Here is an 18,257-nt window from a genome sequence, read left to right on the forward strand (position 1 = left end):
TTATGTAAGGCTTTCTTTAGTGGGCTAGCTGACTCGTTTGCGAAAAGCATAAGCTATCATGAAGAAACCATTTTAAGTACTTTGCATCATCTTTATTATGACCTATCCATCTAGGTAAGCACCTATACTATAGCAATCACTTGATTAACCAATAACATCCAGTTACCAACTTAGATTTAGCATATCCCATACCATCCAGATAACCATCAGTGTTCCATCATAATTACTACGATGCTGTAGCTTGAGTCAAGTGCTCACTATCCAGGAGCGATGGTGATTCGAATCGATTCTTAACTAGCTGGTGATTTATTCCTCACACAAACCACACTCACCGATCAAGTGAGCTACAGATCACTAATGACGCTTTCCAAGTAGCCGTAGGATAACAGTCATGGATCGCACTACCTAGGGACCGCCCGACAGCTAGGACACACCTTGGGCTCACTCTTTGCGTCCCCGTCATACCCCCTTCAGCACCAGTCTACCAATCCGAGTTTATCTCAGCTTGAATAGTGTCACTAGCTTCACGGTCGAAAGGTACTTTATTCGGCCAGCTAAATGTGAGCCATACGTTCAACATGACAAGAGGGACAAGCAACGATCGGTCCTTAATCGACACAGACGGAAAACTAACAGCACCCCAGAACCCTGTCTGGTTGCCTCCAACATTTCCGTCCGGTCTCCAATTATCTATCACACATGGTTAATTCCAGGATATCATTCTTTCCATAGCTAAATTCTTCTAGTAACCACCTATAAATGTAGGTGACCGAAAATCACCAATCGCTACCGGTCTAAGCAAGGCTAAGCAGTTATTCGATCCCGACCTAACAGGGTAAAAGGGTAATAAGGTAGGCAAGAATAGTAATAAATGCATCAACGGTTTCAATCAACTCCTACAACTTAATGCAACAATATATAAACTCATATATAGAAAGAATTACTTTTATAAAGTAGGAGACTTAGAATGCTTCGAGGCTTGCCGCGTTCGAACGAACTAGGTTGATGATCCACGTACTCGGGCAAGTCCTCTCCTTGCTCCTCTTCCTCTGGCACCTCCTGTGCCTGGATTTCTTGTGGATCTATCCCGATCTGCTTTTCCTGAACTGCTAATAGCAACTCCTCCTGTGATCCTGTATGATGCAGATGTATAAGTGCTTATGCATAGGTGCATCGGAGAGATAACATGTAATGATCATGATGCATGGAATGTAGATGAACATGTTTTAACTTTATTGGACATAGTAGAAGTAAAGCTCTTCTACAAGGTAGCCAACATCATCCAAGAACATGTACTACTATACTACTACTATAACCACTGTACTAACATGCCAAGTCACCACAGCAAGCTAAGATGCTTCAAAGATACACCAAAGCAAACATTATTAACTAAACATGCATTAAAAGTTTAATTGAACCCTAATTGAAACTAGGTTTGAACAGCAACACCTATTTTGGTATCACAGAAAAATCTGAGAAAATTATAGTAGCATAGTACTACTCTAAGTAGACTACCATAAAATTTTCATGGCATTTGGATAAGTAAAATAGCCTACACAAAAATGACAAGCTATGGCATAAATATAAGCATGAAAATACTTTGTATTATGAAAAGTATCAAACAACAGATTTAATATTTTTCCTATGTTCTACACAGTAAACAATTACTGCACAAAAATTATCATACACATGTTTTATACAATTTTTGCTCTCTATCAAAATAACAAAAATCATCAATTAAAGGCACTTGAACTACACATCAATATTTCTCTATAGAACATGCATGACATATATTTTTCCTACAAGGTACATTGCTAAAGGAGATTAACAAAACTGGAACCATATTTTTCTGATAATTATTCTATATACTAGACATTTTCTAAGATAACAGCAAATACAAGAATTAAATAAAACCCTATACAAAAGTATCACAAAAACCACATGCAATATTTTTATACTGTAGATCTAAGAATAAGAAGCATATAGAAATTTGTTTCATCAAATTTGGAGCAATATTTTTCAATTTATGAATTTCCAAAGCATTTAAACAAAATCTATAAATCGTTTCTTTTATTCCTTCTGAAAATCCCGGTTCAAAAAAGCTAGATCCACCCGGATCTGTACATGCGCGTACACATACAGGGGCTGACAAACAGTCCCGGGGGTCAGCAGGACCCCACCTGTCAGCGGGAGAGGAAGAAGGGCGGTGCTGACTACGGCTAACCTCGCCGCCGGCGAGGTCTCCTGCGAGGTCTACTCTATCGCACTCTCCTTCGCAAGGCGAACCTACTGGTGTAGCTATCGTGTCGAGTGGAGCTCAGGAGCAAGCTCACCGGCATCCATGGCGGCGCGGTGGCCCGACTCAACGTCGGCCGGCCATCTCCGGCCGAGATGAGGCGCGGGGAGGGGCTTGAGAGCTACCCCGTGTTCGTGCGGAGCTCGTGCGCATAAAAAGGAGGCAAGGAGGATGGAGGGGCGAGGTCCACGGAGCGACGCATCTCTGGTGAACTCGACCTAGCTCCGGCGAGCGATTACCGGCGACTCATCGCTTACCACGGTGAGAAGGTGCTAGCACGGGATGCACGAGGTGGAGGAGGAGCTCAGGGCGAGATGTAGCGGTCGACGGCGAGCTTCAGTGGCCGGACGAGCCAACTCCGGCAAGGGAGCATGCGCGTGCGGTGGCAGACGACCGCTGCACTGCTGCTGCTGAGCGAGAGGCAGGGGGACAAGGCAGCAAGTGAGGGGAGCGTGGGGTGGAGCGCGCGTCTGGTCGGCTCTTGAGCCGAGCGCTGGTCGGAGCACCGCGCTTCGCCGCCGATGTACGGACGTCGCGTGGTGGCCGGAGCGCGGCGCGTCCACGTGCGGGAGCGGCACGGCGTGGGCCTAGGCCGGTGAAGCGACGCTGGGCCAGACGCGGGGCGTGGCACGACACAGGAGCGCGAGCGCGAGCGCTGCGGGCTAGCTTTGTCAGCTGGGCCAGAAGCGGGGCGGGCAGCCCGGTAAGAAGCAAATAGAATTTTTTTAATTTATTTTCTATTCCTATTACATTCAAATGCAATTTTTGAGCAATTTCAATCAGTTTCAAACTTTGGCCCAAAAATAAAAGTTGCTCTAAAATTTATTCTCTACAACTTTGTCAAAAAGAGCTAGGGCTAATTCCCACTAGATTTTGAATTACAAAATTAAGGTCAATTTATTTTCAAAACCGTATTTTGGAAGATTATTTTCAAAAGCAAAATTTGAGAAAACTTTGAGTATACATTTTGCTCCAAATTGCATTCTAATTACTTCTAAGTTGTCTAAGTGATCAATCAAGGTTCACACATGGCAAAAGAAATATAACATCCAATCTATCAAAATAAAACTATGCAACACATATGTTTCATTAGTATGTTTTAATTTTATATTTCATGTCATGCTTATGAATGCATAATAATGATTATGATCATGATTTGCAAAATGTTAATGCATGCTTAACACCGAGGTGTTACAGATATTTTCACCGTCTCATGACCACCACATTCCTGAGATGCCACATTCTTCCCCGCCTCCTAGCGAGCATGTGCCTGATAAGCCACAACCTTCTCCAGCTCGTACCGAGCAAGTGCATGATGAGATGCCATAGTCTTCTCTACAAGCACAGCCGATACATGAACAACGAGTGCCTCCTGAAGAAGGTGATGCACAAAAAGATAAGGACGTGCCTGAATGGGAACTTCGAAAGATGCATCCAATCACCATAAGACCAATTTATGTTCCGATGAAAGACGTCTCGTCGGTGCATAAGTGGTATTCCCATGACCAGTTCAAACCTGAGAACCAAGTAAAAAAAGTCACATCGCGGGGTTCTGAGGAGGCTGTCACTAGCAAACTTCACCAAACAGCAAAGCAATATCCAAATGTTGATGCCATCAAATGGTCAAAGGATTGATCAAAAACATATGAAAGAGGCAAGCCCTTCCTACCAAATCGGGACATCCAGCACCAACCACTTGGAATGAGAAGGTTCCATGATTGGTACTTGCGTGTTCTCCCAACGAGCATAGACCTTGTACAAGCATGGTTCCCCACTAGCACATTTGGAAGCCTAGCCAGGAAAATTGTCTTTGACTTCAATGACATGCAGACATGCTTTCACCTCGGAGCAATGGAGATGAATCTAATTCGCACGTGGTGCCTGTAAGTCCTTGTCGTCCCGATATGATATGAATGTAATCTTTGAATTTTGTTGTAACTAACCCACGCCGTGATTTATAGAATGCAAGTGCACATTATCAAACAAATGCCAAGTGTGAAAGCTTGGTATATAGACCCTCAAGCTATAGCACAAACAAATTTTAATTACCATAAACAGTGGAAACTAGATGCCAAAGAGCTAGCTGCTGGAAAGACTCTTCGGTAGAAAGAGCACATCCGTACGATGAAACTAAGGGAAGAGTCCCTTAAGGTCGCAGCATATATTACCCTGGCTTTCAAAATTCTCCAACAGCACTCTACTATATGGCTACCATACAACTTCGAGTAAGTTCAACTCTATACTTAAAGCTTTGTTTGATATATTTTATTCGATGCAAAAGAGCTTATCTAGTTCTATGATTAAATACATGCAGCAATCACTGGATTTGTATAGGCGTCGATGTCGGGAGGAGCATGTCATGGGTCTTTGATTCAATAGATAGGGACCCGATGACATACAAAGACTTCATATCGATTATCAAGACGTATACATATCGACAATCCTCATTAGTTTATATGTTTGTATACATACTTGTAACGTTCACTTTTGGATACTAACAAGTTGTATTTGCTAAAATAATTCGAACAGGGTATTTAGGTTCCATGTCACTAAATATCACGGAAGGCATGATCTAGCAAGGAAGGAAAAGCTGGCTATAAAAATACTATGTGCGGTAAGTGTAACTTACTTCTTTAGTACTCCATTACATGGCTGTCAAAAGCATTACTTAATATTTTTATATGCAAAACACACAGTGCCCAAAGCAGAAGTCTGGGAGTGTACATTATGGATACTATGTATGTTCTATGATGAGTAACACCGGTGCCTACAGGAGACACCCCTTAAGGGTAAGTTTGAACTTCTTCACCTGTAGTATAAAAACTTTGTATATGGTATGAAATACTAAAACGAAACTTGTTCTCTTGTAGTGGAAATAAGAGAAAGAAATAAAAAGAGACTAATACAAGGATGACCAACTCTTAGAGCTCGTCGGTGACCTTTGTAACTTCATATTGGACTAGATTGTACACGTCAAAGGCATCTACCATGACCGAGAGCTTGACTTAAGTAGAAATCCTCAGTACCAACACCTTCGTTAGACCGAAAGGCTAGCTCTAGGCCGTTGATAACAATATGTATGAAATTTGACATTGGTTTTACCTTGTGAATGATGTCTATTTAATGATGGATTGTATATATTCTTGTGAATTGGACTTATAATTGTAGTTTATATAATACTCTTATGCTTGTAATTTATATAATACTCTTGAGCGAACGCGGTTTAGAACGTTGGTCGCGGGGCGTTCGGTGGGACGTTGAGCGAACGCGGTTCGAAACATTGATCGCTCACTCGCAACGCGAACGCAGGAATACGCGGAAACAAATAGGGCGGTTCTGATCGAATTTGAATTGTAAATTTGAATTTTTTTACGAGAAAGTATACTGTAGGAGCGGTTCTAGACTGAACCGCCCCTATAAATAGGTATTATAGGGGCAGCTGGTACTACAGCCGTCCCTACAAATCGATTAGTAGGGACTGGCCGCCCCTACAAATCGATTTGTTGGGGCGGCTATAGTACTAGCCGCCCCTACAAATGGTCTTGAGCCGCCCCTACAAATGATATCTGTAGTAGTGAAACCGGCCATGCTTGCCGTCGGCCGAGGGAGAGGAGACGTTGTCGGATCGGGGAAGGGCGCCGTTGGCTAGGGTAGGGAGGGTCAGTGGCTTTGCTTGGATCTCGTCGGGGTGGGGGAGAAGGCCACCGGATCCGCGGACGTTGGACGCTCCCGGTGGGTGAGGACGCCGGGGTGGGGGAGGAGGCCGCCGCTGGTCAGGGAGGCAGCTATGGCCGCACGTCGGGTAGGCGTGGGGCGGGTAGGCATGGGGCGTAAGCGTGGAAGGGAGGAGGAAGCGAGGGACTAAATGCGGGAGTGAGCGAGTGAGTTTTCCGTTTGTTTGGAGCGTCTCAGCTGGAGCATTATTGATTTTTACAAATAGATCACAAAACATACGGAAAGCACACAGAGCATTATTGATTTTTACAAATAGATCACAAAACATACGGAAAGCACACAAAACACACGCGTACCATTGTACTACGTAGCAGGCATCCAATTCGTCCCATCTCTTAGCGCAACATGCGTGCCTCGTCGCACCAAACAGAAGCGCCCAATAAAAGGCCAAAACATCGGTGTTCCATTCCCATCCCATCCGTTCCCGAGCACCTTGCAAGCGGGGCGGGTCGTGGACCGTCCATCAGCCACTAAAGTTTATTCGGTTGGCTGGTTCGTGTCGTTGCTGGTTCGTAAAGAAGTACTGCTGTCTGGTTTGTGTGAGAGAAAAATACTGTTCCGACTGAAAATTTACGATCATTTACGACAAGCCACAGCCAAACAAACAGGTTGAGCTGGCCACCAAACTATTAAGCGGGCTATTCGAGAGTTCGCTAGCCGCAAGCCTACCACCGCGAACGGCCAGTGGGACTGGCGGGCAGACCCACTAACATCCGCAAGCGTCCGCAAGCAGGATGAACGTCCACCGGTGTCGTGGGTCTCTGGGCGCGGGGCGTTGAGCGCGCTGCTCACTGTGCTGTTCGCGTGGAAGGTCACCGGGTCCGGGGTGGTGCGCCGGCGTCCTCGTCCGGGCCGTGGCAGCCGCGACCTCCGCTGTTGGCTTCTTCGCCCTGGTTCCACGTCGCCGTCCATGAATGAATCAAACACTGCACGCGCGTGCATGTAAGGCTTTTCCACTCTAACCACGAGTCCACGACGACTCTTTGTTGCATTGCATCTAGTGCACGCATCACGCATGCATGATCGAAGTACGTCGTTCGTCTTTGTGTTGGCTAAATAAAGATCAAGCAGGTAGGTACGAACGTAGTGTCGCCTGATTAAAGCACAAACATGATATATGATCCATCGTCCTTATGTTTCTGTGAAATACTGATGCTCGCCGGAAATCTACGGTGTTTCGATGTTGCAGAGTATTTGGCGCAGCGATTGATGAATCAGTTTTAAAGCTCAGATATGTATACATGAACTTCTACTAGGAGTGTGCGCCGGAGAGGAGCTGGGCAGAAGAAGGGTACGGTGGCGGCGGCGCTACCGCGCTAGACCATCGCGGAGACAGAGGATGCGGGGTCTCGCGGGTTTGTCCTCTTGTCCAGTGGTCTTTGCGGAGTGGGGCCGCTAACACTTTGCAGCTGAGCCACATGGGCCATGAAAAGCATTCTCGCGGGGCGGCTTTGCGGGCTCGTAGAAGAACCCGCCCCTCCTGCAATCTGAGTTCCAGACATATGGCGGCTGCAACATGCGATACACCGGTCAACGGAGGGATACGTACGGACTCATCAGCAAACATGCAGTATGTATGAAAGACATCGCAGCCAAAGCCCAAAGCGCACGAAAGATTCCCACATTTGGAGCTGGACGGACGGAGGCCTTCAGACCCGGACAGGACAGGAGAGGAGGCACGCGAGCATCATCCCAGCCAGGGTTTCCTTCTTGGGCGGATTCGTTTGGAGCTTTTGACGCCATCGCCCGGGACAAAAACGCCCAGCGCTCTGCCTCCGCCTCCGCCGCCGCCACGGGCATCCATCCTTCGCTTGCTCCACCCGCCCCGCGGCCCGCGCCAACGAAACAAGCTCTAGGCGCACGGGCGGGCACGGGCCACGCGTCTCCGCACTAAAAAAAATGCGGCCTCCTCTGTTGCTGTTGGCACGTCAAAAGACTTCACAGCTGATGCAACGCGTTGACAGTCAGGTGGACATGAATAGACTGGGGGGCACATCGGATGGACGCTTCCTCGTTGGCATCTACCCCAGCCCCAACTGGGTGGCGCCAAAGTTACGGTCCACAGTCATACAATGCTTGCGATGCGCGCTGGCAATACTCTTCCCTAGACACGGTGCTTAACTAGAGCAATATATAGTAGTAGTAGTAAACAAACAGGGTTCATGCGTCACCCCTTTCCCTTTGGTAGTAGTAAGTCTTTTTGTAACAAAATCTAGGGTCTTTTTATTTTATTGGAACTTGGGAGGATCCAATGCGTTGTTCTCTTGTGAGAGCTAGCACTTGTTATATATGTTTGGCAACAGAATATATATATATATATATATATATATATATATGTGTGTGTGTGTGGAGAGTATATTCCAGTAGGCAGCTATAAAATAAGTTATTCTGTAGCCACCTCCATTTACGATAATTTTATATACTAATTTACGATAATGTCAATACATATTTCCGATAGTTGGGTTACTATAACACATGGGATATTTACCATAACGTTATAGTAAATCACTTAGTAAGGAGTTAATATAATCTCGTAAATTAACATAGTAATTACCGTAACTCAAAGTGGCTACAGAACAGGTTATTTTGTAGCCAGCTACATGATAGTAGTTATATATATATATATATATATATATATATATATATATATATATATATATATATATATATATATATATGACTGTGCTAAGGGTGTGTTTGGTTGAGCTATGGGTGTGGGAAAAAGCTGCTGTGGGCTGTGAGCTGTGGGAAAGCTGTTGTGGGCTGTGAGCTGTAGAAAAGCTGAAAGCTGTTTGGTTAAATAAGTATAAAATATACCTTCTATCTTTATCTCTCTTGAAACAACTATGGAAGAGCTTTTTATTCCACCAATTTCGAAAAGCAGAAAGCTAAAAATAGGATCAAACCAGCTTTCAAAAATATACTACGGAAAAACAGTTGCTTCTAAAAACCAGCCTCCAAAAACAACACATTTAATTAGGCTTTTAGTTTTTAAGACCAAAAGCCAAAGCTAAAAGTCCAACCAAACGAACCTTGGTACTCAATACCCCCAACAGCCACTCCAGGATCCCGCGTCCGCACAGAAGATGGGCTCCAGGTACGACCATTTCCCTTTTTTGTTCTTTCACATGGTCAGCTATTTTTTCTTTTTTTCTCTCATTCGGTTTTGTTTGGGCCGGTGGTTTTCGGCTGGTTTTTTCCTTTTTTTTATCTCATGGTCAGTTTTGTTTGAATGGTGGTTTGGGCTTGCGGACGATTTCCTTTTTTCTTTGTCTCATGTTCTGCTTTGTGATAGGCTAGTGTTTTTTTCTGACAAGTGAACGTCATAAAGGTAGATTCTATATTTTGAGATATAGGTATAAGGCAACAAAAATATAAGTCTCCAACTGGAACATCGACGGATTTGATGTATCTATGATGGTACTAATCATAAAACTTTGATTTTAACGGTAAATAAATCATACAGAGTGTATTTTAAACCATAAATCTTTTTCACCAAAAATATAATTTTTCAGGTAAATGAAAAGTGAAAGAAGATAGCAATACACTTTGCAGTTTGAATACACAAGTTTGTGGCTCCATCTGAGCTATTCCACAAAATCACATACGATATATGGCAGCTAAAATAACCTTCATTGGGATCATAAATACTAGGGTTCCAACAACTCTTTGCCAAATTATATTACTTTTTTATCTAAAAAACAACACCATCTGAAGGAAAAAACTATTACAACTCTATCCCTGTTCTCGCGCCTGTAATGGTCACCAATTGCTTCACCTGTCAAAAGAAACCGAACAAAAAAAACATTAAAAAAATAACACTCATGATTAATAACAAAGTAAGCCATACAGATTTGCAGATCTTATAGAGGAAACAATAGATGTAGTTTTCAAATGAACGTTTATGGTTACATATAACTTTGGAGATAAGCCATTGTGGATCAGAAACAAGAAAAATAACCATGGCCGTAAAAATGGAGCTTTTATTGCTCAGAATAAATAATTCAGTAAGCCAAGGATACATTACAAGAAGGCCCATGAACAGAAAGACCTCAAAGGTGGTCGTAAATAATTTCATTTGTGAAGGCAATTTATGAATTGAAAGAAATATGTATGGAATATGCTTATGTGAGAATCAAAAAGGAAAATCGAGACAGTTTCAAAGTCAAGTAACAATTTGTAACAACAAAAAATTCTTCATAAGATTGCATGGTTCAAATGAAGTTGCTCGTGAATGAAAAAAGAAATTATTTTCTATGGTCACATACAAGCTTTAAATAAATGGGTGTGACCAAGACTTTTTTAGGTTCCAACTCACAAACAATTGAGTTTAACAATAAACATTAATAGGTGTAGCAGTAAATGTGGTACAGGAACAAAGAAATTGAAGGTCCAACTCAAAACAATTTATAGTTTCACAAATAAATATGTACGGTTCAGTTCTGGGGACAATTATTATTGGAAATGTGGTATTTGAAGTAATGTTGAGTTGAAGGACTAAGCATTTGGTTGTCAACAAAATTGTGAGATAAGAAAGCTCAGATCAAACAAGAAATCGACGGGTCCAGTGAGTTAGTTTCCTATGCAAAAAAAAAGGAAATTATGCTATGCACTACAGAGAGCAGAATTGCATTCGAAATAATGCACACAAACAACAGAAATTGTTATGGGCGCGTTGTCCATATGCTGACCATAAATCACAGGCAGGTAGAATTCATAGATGTGACTACACAAAAAGGAAGTTAATTTAATGCTACAATCTCTAATAACTAAATAAAAATATGAATCAACAGGTGGTGGGAGAAGCCACCAATACAACCGGACTTCATTGGGATCAGCTGCTAGCCTGCTACTACTGGCAGCAGTCTCATATCATAGTTCTTTTTTACAAATAGTTTCAGTGAAACAAAATCACAGATTAGTTCGAGAAAACTGTACCAGCAAAAGGTCAAATAGGTGATGTGATGCAGAAATCAAATTGACACTTCAGTTAGAACTCATGAAAATTCAGAGAATAAAACCAAATACAAATAGTTCAGCTGGGTTGATCGAAGATGGAGATAAGGAGCCTGCTAATCCTTACTCTAGACATAAATCTCACATTGAATCAAGTTTATCAAGTTGTCAGACTAATCATGATTAGTCACGATTAGTCAGGCTGATCGGTGCCATGGCGATCAGCTATGCACTACAGTTAGTCACGGTTAGTCACGCTTAGTTGGGCTGATCGGTGCCATGGCCACGAGGATAGATTAGACGATTTGATAACTGTCGGTGTTTTGGGTCCGGCGGGTCCTCAACCGACTAGTGAAAGTGTACTGCGTGCCCCTAATCCCGGATGGTGATGCAAAGAGGCACAAGGTTTATACTGGTTCAGGCAATAGGTGCCCTATGTCCAGTCTGAGAGAGCGATCTTGTATTCCTTGCACCGAGGTGCTTGTAGTAGGGGCTTACAAGGTGAGCGAGAGAGGGAGCTAGTCCCAGGTCTCTGCGCAGAGTGGCGTGGGTTGCTTGAGATATTGATTCTTGCAGTGAGGGAGCGTGCGTGTTACAGAGCGTTGTGCGTTGCTTGCGCGTGTGAGTCTCCTCCCGAAGCGGCCCTGGTCACTCCCTTTTATAGTCTAAGGGAGGCACAGGGGCGGTACATGTATTTGCTACGTGGCGTTTTGTGAGCAGAGGCGGTATGTCTGAGCCCTGTAGCTCGTCACTGTGGCGGCATGGTCGGTGGAGCGGTCTTGTCCTCGGTTCACTAGAGCGACGCGCCGGTCACGCCCGATCCTGTGCGACGTGGGAGCTCCTGTGGTGGCATGCACACCTTCTTCTGTTGGAGGCATGCTGGTCACCGTATGTTTGACCGGCGCGAAGAGCCGAGGCTAGGTAGATGCGATGGCACGGGTGCGCTGATTCCGAGGCTATAGGAGCTCGGCCCTGTGCACGACGTGGGAGCTCCTACAGCTTGACGCAAGGCATGGCGCGTACTGCGGACGACGTGCCGGTCCCAGAGTGCTGACAATGTAGAGAGCCGAGGCCCAGTTGGTGCAGAGGCTGAACCATTGTGGGGGCTCGGCGGGCACGAGTCCTGAGGCTACAAGAGCCCGGAAGCGGATAGCCGAGGCTCGGAGGGTGTAGTTGGTCTTGTACGTCGATTCCGAGGCTACAGGGACCCGGACTTGACTTTCCACGCCACGCTGTTCTTGGAGCAGGGGTTAGGCAGCACAGTGCAGCACGGGTGTCAGCTGTGGTCACAGTGCCGAGCACAGCGGCCTGTAACCCCTGCCCTGTCCTGTCCCAGATAGCATGGCGTCGATGTGGCTCCCGTCTCGTCGGCCACTCCGCTGTATCATGTTGTCGTTCGGCTGACGTCGCGGGAGTGGTTGGACGCGTTAGTTGGACGTGACATCCCGTCAGAGAAGTCGGTCAAGGTGGCGGTGACGAGGTTGATGCCGAGCCGGCCTCGAGCGAGTCGGTAACTGGGCGCTCGTCTGAGGCCTCATGGCGTGGGGCCTCGGGCGAGCCGGAGAATCAGTACCTCGTCCGAGGCCTTGTGGCGTGGGGCCTCGGGCGAGACGGAAAACCGGTACCTCGTCCGAGGCCTTGTGGTGCGGGGCCTCGGGCGAGTCGGAAAACCGGTACCTCGTCCGAGACCTCGTGGTTTCGTTCTGGGCCGAGCCCGTTTCGGGTGAGCCTGGATATTGTTCGAGGTGGTCTGGGCGGTCCAGTCGGGCCTCGGATAAGGTGGGGGTTTGCCGGTGGTTGTCTCTTGGCTTTGATATTTACAAGGTCTAAGCGATTTTTTTGGTTCTTGCTTAGGGGACCCCTTTTTATGGTACCCGACAGTAGCCTTTGAGCCTCGGGGAGAGTGTGAGCGCTCTCCCCGAGGTTTTGACGAGACTTGGCTCGCGGCAGCTCCTGGCGGGATGGTGTTTCGTACTCGAGGCTTCGGTGGGTGCGCGCGAGCGCACCCACCGGGTGTAGCCCCCGAGGCCCTAGAGGAGTGGATTTATTCCTCCAGGGGCTTTTTTTCATATTGAGTGAGGGGTTTATCGTGTTTGCTGAGCCCCTGAGTGCGAGTTCGAGTCATTGGGCCTCGGCTTGGTTACAGGAAGAGCCCCCGAGCCTCTGCTCGGAGCAAGAGGGTGATCAGGAGTTTCTCTGTCTTTTTTGTGTGGCCCTCGCGCATCCTTTTCGTTCGGAAGGAGGGGTGGAGTATGCCAGGCTACCCTCGGTGGGCGAGCAGTGACACCTCCGGTGAGCTGTTATCGGGTAAGTCCGAGTGGAGGCCCGTGCCCCATTCGATAGGGGTCGGCTAGCGATCTAGAGACGCACTCCAAAAGTACCAGATGGCTTCTCTAGTGGGTCCTAGGGCCATTCGATTGGCCTTGGGGGCTCAGTGCCTCCCTATGGTGGGATCCCATTCAGAGACCTCCCTGCTGGTCTCAGACATGACTTAGGGCATCCCAAGCAATTGCTTGCTTGGGCCTCCACCATGTATGGGCTCGCCCATAGTCATCCCTGACTCTGTTTGTCCTAGGGCCGCTGTCGAGACCCTCGGGGGCCCAGCCTTCGAACCCCTGGACCGTAACGGGCTCGGTGCCCAGTTCCTTAGTCTGAAAGGAATCGGGTGGGGGATATTCCCTTCCCATCGGCTGACGACGGCGGGTGCGCCTTTTGAGGCGGTTCCTCGGGGAGACGGAACGACGCCTGCCGTTGCTGTGGTCGAATGCGACGTGACATCTGCGGATTGGGACGTTACTGTGTGTGCGCGGTTAATAAGAAAAAGGTGGACGCGTGGGCGGTTTGGTCGGATCCGGATTAACTGCGCTAGATCTGAGGGAAACTTTCCCGGTTTCGTCGCCCGTCTGTTTCGCCCTCTTTCCTCCCTCATAAATACATGACAAGCTGCGCCCCGCCCCTCCTTACCTTTTCCGCCTGCGTTCACCCTTTCTGCCCTCAAGCAGTTGCTAAGAACAGAGGAAGAGAGCGCCGAGGAGAAGAAGGGAGAAGGGGGAGGAAATGAGAGAGGGAGAGAGAGAGATAGCGAGAGCACGCCTTACTACCGTAGCCACATTCTGCACCGCACCCATGGCCGGCGGTGCTGTTGTCCTCTAGGCGGATCCTTGGGGTCCGTCCGACGTGTCCGCGGCGACGCTACAGTCGCTCGTCGACGACGGTCTCCTCCGCCCGGTCCCCAATAGACCGGAGTGGATTGCTCCAGGGAATGAGTCGGAGCCAAGGCCACGCGATGGCTACATCATGAGCTTCGTGGCCTTCCATGAGCGTGGCCTTAGCTTGCCAGCGGACCGGTTCATGCGGGCGCTCCCGCATTACTATGGCGTGGAGCTCCACGACTTCAACCCCAACTCCATCACGCAGGCGGCCATCTTCATCGCCGTCTGCGAGGGGTACCTGGGCATTGCCCCCCACTGGGAGCTGTGGCTCCACTTCTTTCGGGCGGGGCTCACCACCAAGCAGCGGGCACGATGGGCACATGGAAGGCGTTGAGGGCCGGCGGCTGCACTCTCCAAGTGTGCCAAGACCGGTAGCCCTTCTACATCCTGGCCCAGCTTGCGTCGTCCAACCGTCGCTGGTACAACAGCTGGTTCTACCTCCGCAATGATGACGGTAGGCTTCCCCCCTATACCGGACGGGTCATGGAGAGCCAGCCGAAGAGGTGGAGGTATGGTGTCCCATTGGCTGATCAGTGCAAGCTACAGCCGCTCCTGAGGGCGCTGGAGAGGCTACGCAGCCGTGGCCTTACGGCGGCCATGGTTGTGGCGACCTTCCACCATCGGAGGGTGCTGTCGCTGATGGCTCGGCGGCAACGCTTATTCGAGATGACACCGGGTGAGCCGATCTACGGCATCTAGTTGTCCGTCGTCGCCCTTTCTGACGAGGAGATTCTGTGTCGGGTGAGAGAGACGATGGAGGGGCGGCAGAGGAGCAGTGATCTGACCCCCTTCCCGATGCGCCCGTCGCGGAGGTACATCTCTCTGGTGAGTCACGCGTTGCTGCGGCCCCCGAGGCCTCCTTGCTCCTTACGTTTTCAATCTGTTCCCTTATTTGTGTTTGTCGTTCCTATAGGGGATGAGGGATGTGCGAGCTTCCCCGCCGCACGTTCCTGAGGACGTAGAGCGGCGAGCGGAGAACAGGGCGCACGCCGAGGCGTATAAGGAGCGGAAGGACGCCGAGGAGGCAAGGCGCAAGAGGAAGAGCCTCGAGCACGATGAGCTGGAGAAACGACGTCGACAACAGAGGCACGATGGTCTCCTGGAGGAGACATCTCCATCATCGTCATCGATGGATTCTTCAAGCGATGACGATGAGAGCGAGGCAGGGTGGGGTCCCCTAGACCATCTCCCTGACGTCAGGGAGACGGCGCCTGGGGCATCAGCGAGCGGCCTAGCGTCTCTAGGAGGAGGAGGAGAGGGCGCCTTAGGGCTGGCGATCGCCCGCCCCAGGGCCGAGGCCAACATGCCCGAGACACGGGCGTCGGGGAAGCGCACCGTCAGCCCGATGGGCTCAACGGCGGAGGTGGAGCGGGCGACGGCGGGGGCGACCCAACCGCCTCCGCAGAGGGCCGAGGGGGTGTTGGAGTCCAGCGAGGGTCGACCGGTACTGGTGGACACGAGGGCCGTGCCACCACCACCACCACCGCCATTGCCGAGGACGAGGGACGCGGTGCGGAAGCTATTGCTTCCCCGTTTGAGGTAAGTGTTTTGTTAGTGGAGTTTGCAGCATCTCCCACTCATTCTTTGGTCATACGTTGACCTCATGAGTGTTTTGTCTTCAGCTGAAAGCGTTAGGCGGAAGCGCCCGCCCTGGTGCCACTTAAGGCGCTCAAGGTGAGCACCAGCTCCACCGCCCGATGGGTGGTGGATGCGCAGGCCACCATACAGCATGGCACAGCATCAGCTAGGGCCGACCTGAAGGAGCTGGTTGCCCAAGGAGAGGCTATCGAGGCAGCCACGAAGCAGGCGGGGGAGGAGGCGCCTATGCCCTGCGAGGCCGGGGCCCTCGAGTCAGGTGAAGTCGAGGCGCCTTCAATCACCGAGGCAACCGAGGGCGAGGCCGAGGCCCCTAGGACCTCCGAGGCCGAGGTGGCGGCGACCGGGGCTTCCAGGGCTTCCGAAGCCGAGGTGGCGGAGGCCGGGGCTTCTAGGGCTTCCGAAGCTGAGGTGGCGGACGCCGAGGCTCCTAGGACCACCGAGGCCAAGGTGGCGAAGGGCGGCTTGGGTGCAGCGGAGGCCGGCTTGGGCGCAGCAGAGCCGGCAGCCTAGGATACGGAGACGGAGGCGGGGCAAGCTTCGGTACCGCCCCCTGGTCCAAGACCCGCCGCCATCGTAGGAGAGCGCCTAGGAGGTGGAGGTTCATTCAATCTCCTCTGACGATACTTCTCGGGGGAAGGAGGTGGCAGACGCCGAGGCAGCCAGCACCACGGAATAGCCAACTCTGACTTCTGGCAAGGGGAGCTCGGCCCTCATCCGGGTACAACCCGAGCCCCACGGGTGGGATAGCCCACGTGTCTTGTGGCGGAGCCGAGACGACCCTGAGGGGGAGCCTCTGTTCGCCCTCGAGGACGCGGATGAGGGGGGCACTGGGGCTCCCTCGAGCAATTCCGCCGGCTGGCGGAGCGGTCACTGCGGATAGTGCTGTCCGTTGTGGCTGACAACCTGCCCGGCATTGCCTAGGTACGCGCTTTCTTTTCTCGTGCTGTGTCGTCTTTTTCCCGAGTTTTCTCGCAGTGCTTGACGTTTGTTCTGCCTATACAGGAGCTCGAGGCCCGGTCCCTCGAGAAGTCGATGTTCCTCCAGCGGGAGAGGGACGTCTGGGACTAGCTCCGGTAGTAGAAGGACCTGCTCGCCAATGCTAATGAGCTTCTATCGGCGCGGAGTGTGGAGGTGGAGGACCTCCACCTTCGCTGTGCTGACATGAAGGCCGAGGCAGCCACGGCTTAGGAGCAGGCCGCCCCTTTGGCGGCGCGGATCAAGGAGCTAGAGGAGGAGCTGACCCAGGTGGCCGGCGAGCGGGACACCTTCAGGTCCTGGGCCGAACAAGAGGCAGCCTCTGCCAAGGCCCTCACCGAGCAGCTGGAGGCGGAGCAGGGCGCGCACCTACTGACGAAAGGTGCCCTAGCGGAGGCCGTCAAGGTGGCCGAGGCCTTAGCCTAGAAGGAAAAGGCCGAGGGTGAGTCCTGTTGAGCCACGCCCCTTGTTTTATTTGTTTTTCTTGTGTTTGACCCCTAACTCCTCGATGTGACGCAGAGCTGGAGAGGGAGGCTTCCAGGGCGAATGAGGCCTCTCGGGTCAAGGTCCAAAATTGGAGGGAGAAAACCGAGGGTGAGTCTCATAGGCTGGCGCCCCTGTTCGGCTTGTTTTCTTTCGTGCTTGACCCCATCCTGCTTGTCTTGGCGCAGGGTTGGAGAAGGAGGCCTCCCGGGCAGCTGAGGCCTCCGTCACAGTGCAGGCGGTGCCCGAGGCCGAGATCCAGGAGCACAACGCGCTGCGGAGCGCTGCTTGTACCTCCTGTGAGGCCCTGGAGGTCGAGGGGGTCGAGTTGGGCAGCTCCCTCGGGAGCCGCTTGATCGCGTTGAGCGGTCGAGTCCATGAGCGGCTCTGGGGGGCGCTGCATACGGGCATCAAGCGCACCCTGGCCATCGTCTCCTTGCACTACGTCGGCATCGACCTCGAGGCCGTCAGCGATGGTTATGTCGTGGCTGAGGATGATGAGAAGGCTGAGGAGGAGGTCATGAAGCTGGTGGAGGCGGCTGAGGCCCCTGTCATGGCACTGGCCAGGTTGTTCGAAGAGGAGGTGGTTCCTCCTACGCCAACCGCCGACGTTGGCAACCCTGAGTTTTGACCTGGGCCAAAGGGGCCATGTAAATAGATTAGGACTTACATCATTGTACCATGACGCTTGTGGCCGTCGAGGCCTTTTAAAGTACTTGTGTGTATATGCTTTTTAATCATTTTTATTGTATTTCCGAGCCTCTGCCCTCTGTCTCATCTTTGAACATATCTCTTGCAAAAAAACTTCTTCGGAGCCTAAGCTGCCCTTTGGGCAAAAGGTGGTGAGGGAGTTGCCATAGCCCAGAGACGTAGGCCGTCTCGCGGCCCGGCCAGCCTTTTGGCCCTGAGACAGACTTTTGGTCCTTAGGTTTTATACAATCGATTTGTCAGAGTACGCAAGAGAGTTTGGCGTAGAATTTTTTTTAAAAAACGACTAAAAA

The 18,257-nt window shown here is 50.0% G+C and overlaps 1 protein-coding gene across 1 annotated transcript; it reads left to right on the forward strand.

The window, feature by feature from the left end:
* Positions 1-14,682: 14,682 nt before the first annotated feature.
* Positions 14,683-17,887, forward strand: LOC136468757 (uncharacterized). Its single transcript, XM_066467209.1, has 4 exons — positions 14,683-14,826; positions 15,113-15,643; positions 15,835-16,264; positions 17,445-17,887. Exons 1-4 carry the CDS (start codon positions 14,683-14,685, stop codon positions 17,885-17,887), a joined length of 1,548 nt encoding a protein of 515 aa, XP_066323306.1.
* The last annotated feature ends 370 nt before the right edge of the window (positions 17,888-18,257 follow it).

This window comes from Miscanthus floridulus, chromosome 8 (assembly GCF_019320115.1).
Source record: "Miscanthus floridulus cultivar M001 chromosome 8, ASM1932011v1, whole genome shotgun sequence".
In the NCBI taxonomy this organism is placed as follows: domain Eukaryota; kingdom Viridiplantae; phylum Streptophyta; class Magnoliopsida; order Poales; family Poaceae; genus Miscanthus; species Miscanthus floridulus.

What these genes read in the sequence shown, in the direction of transcription:
- LOC136468757 (XM_066467209.1), top strand. Translation starts at nt 14,683, where the DNA reads ATGGAGAGCCAGCCGAAGAGGTGGAGGTATGGTGTCCCATTGGCTGAT. An exon ending in AGTCCAGCGAGGGTCGACCG is followed by an intron (nt 15,644 to 15,834) that starts GTACTGGTGGAC and finishes TGAAAGCGTTAG; the next exon opens with GCGGAAGCGCCCGCCCTGGT. An exon ending in GGTGGCGAAGGGCGGCTTGG is followed by an intron (nt 16,265 to 17,444) that starts GTGCAGCGGAGG and finishes GTCTTGGCGCAG; the next exon opens with GGTTGGAGAAGGAGGCCTCC.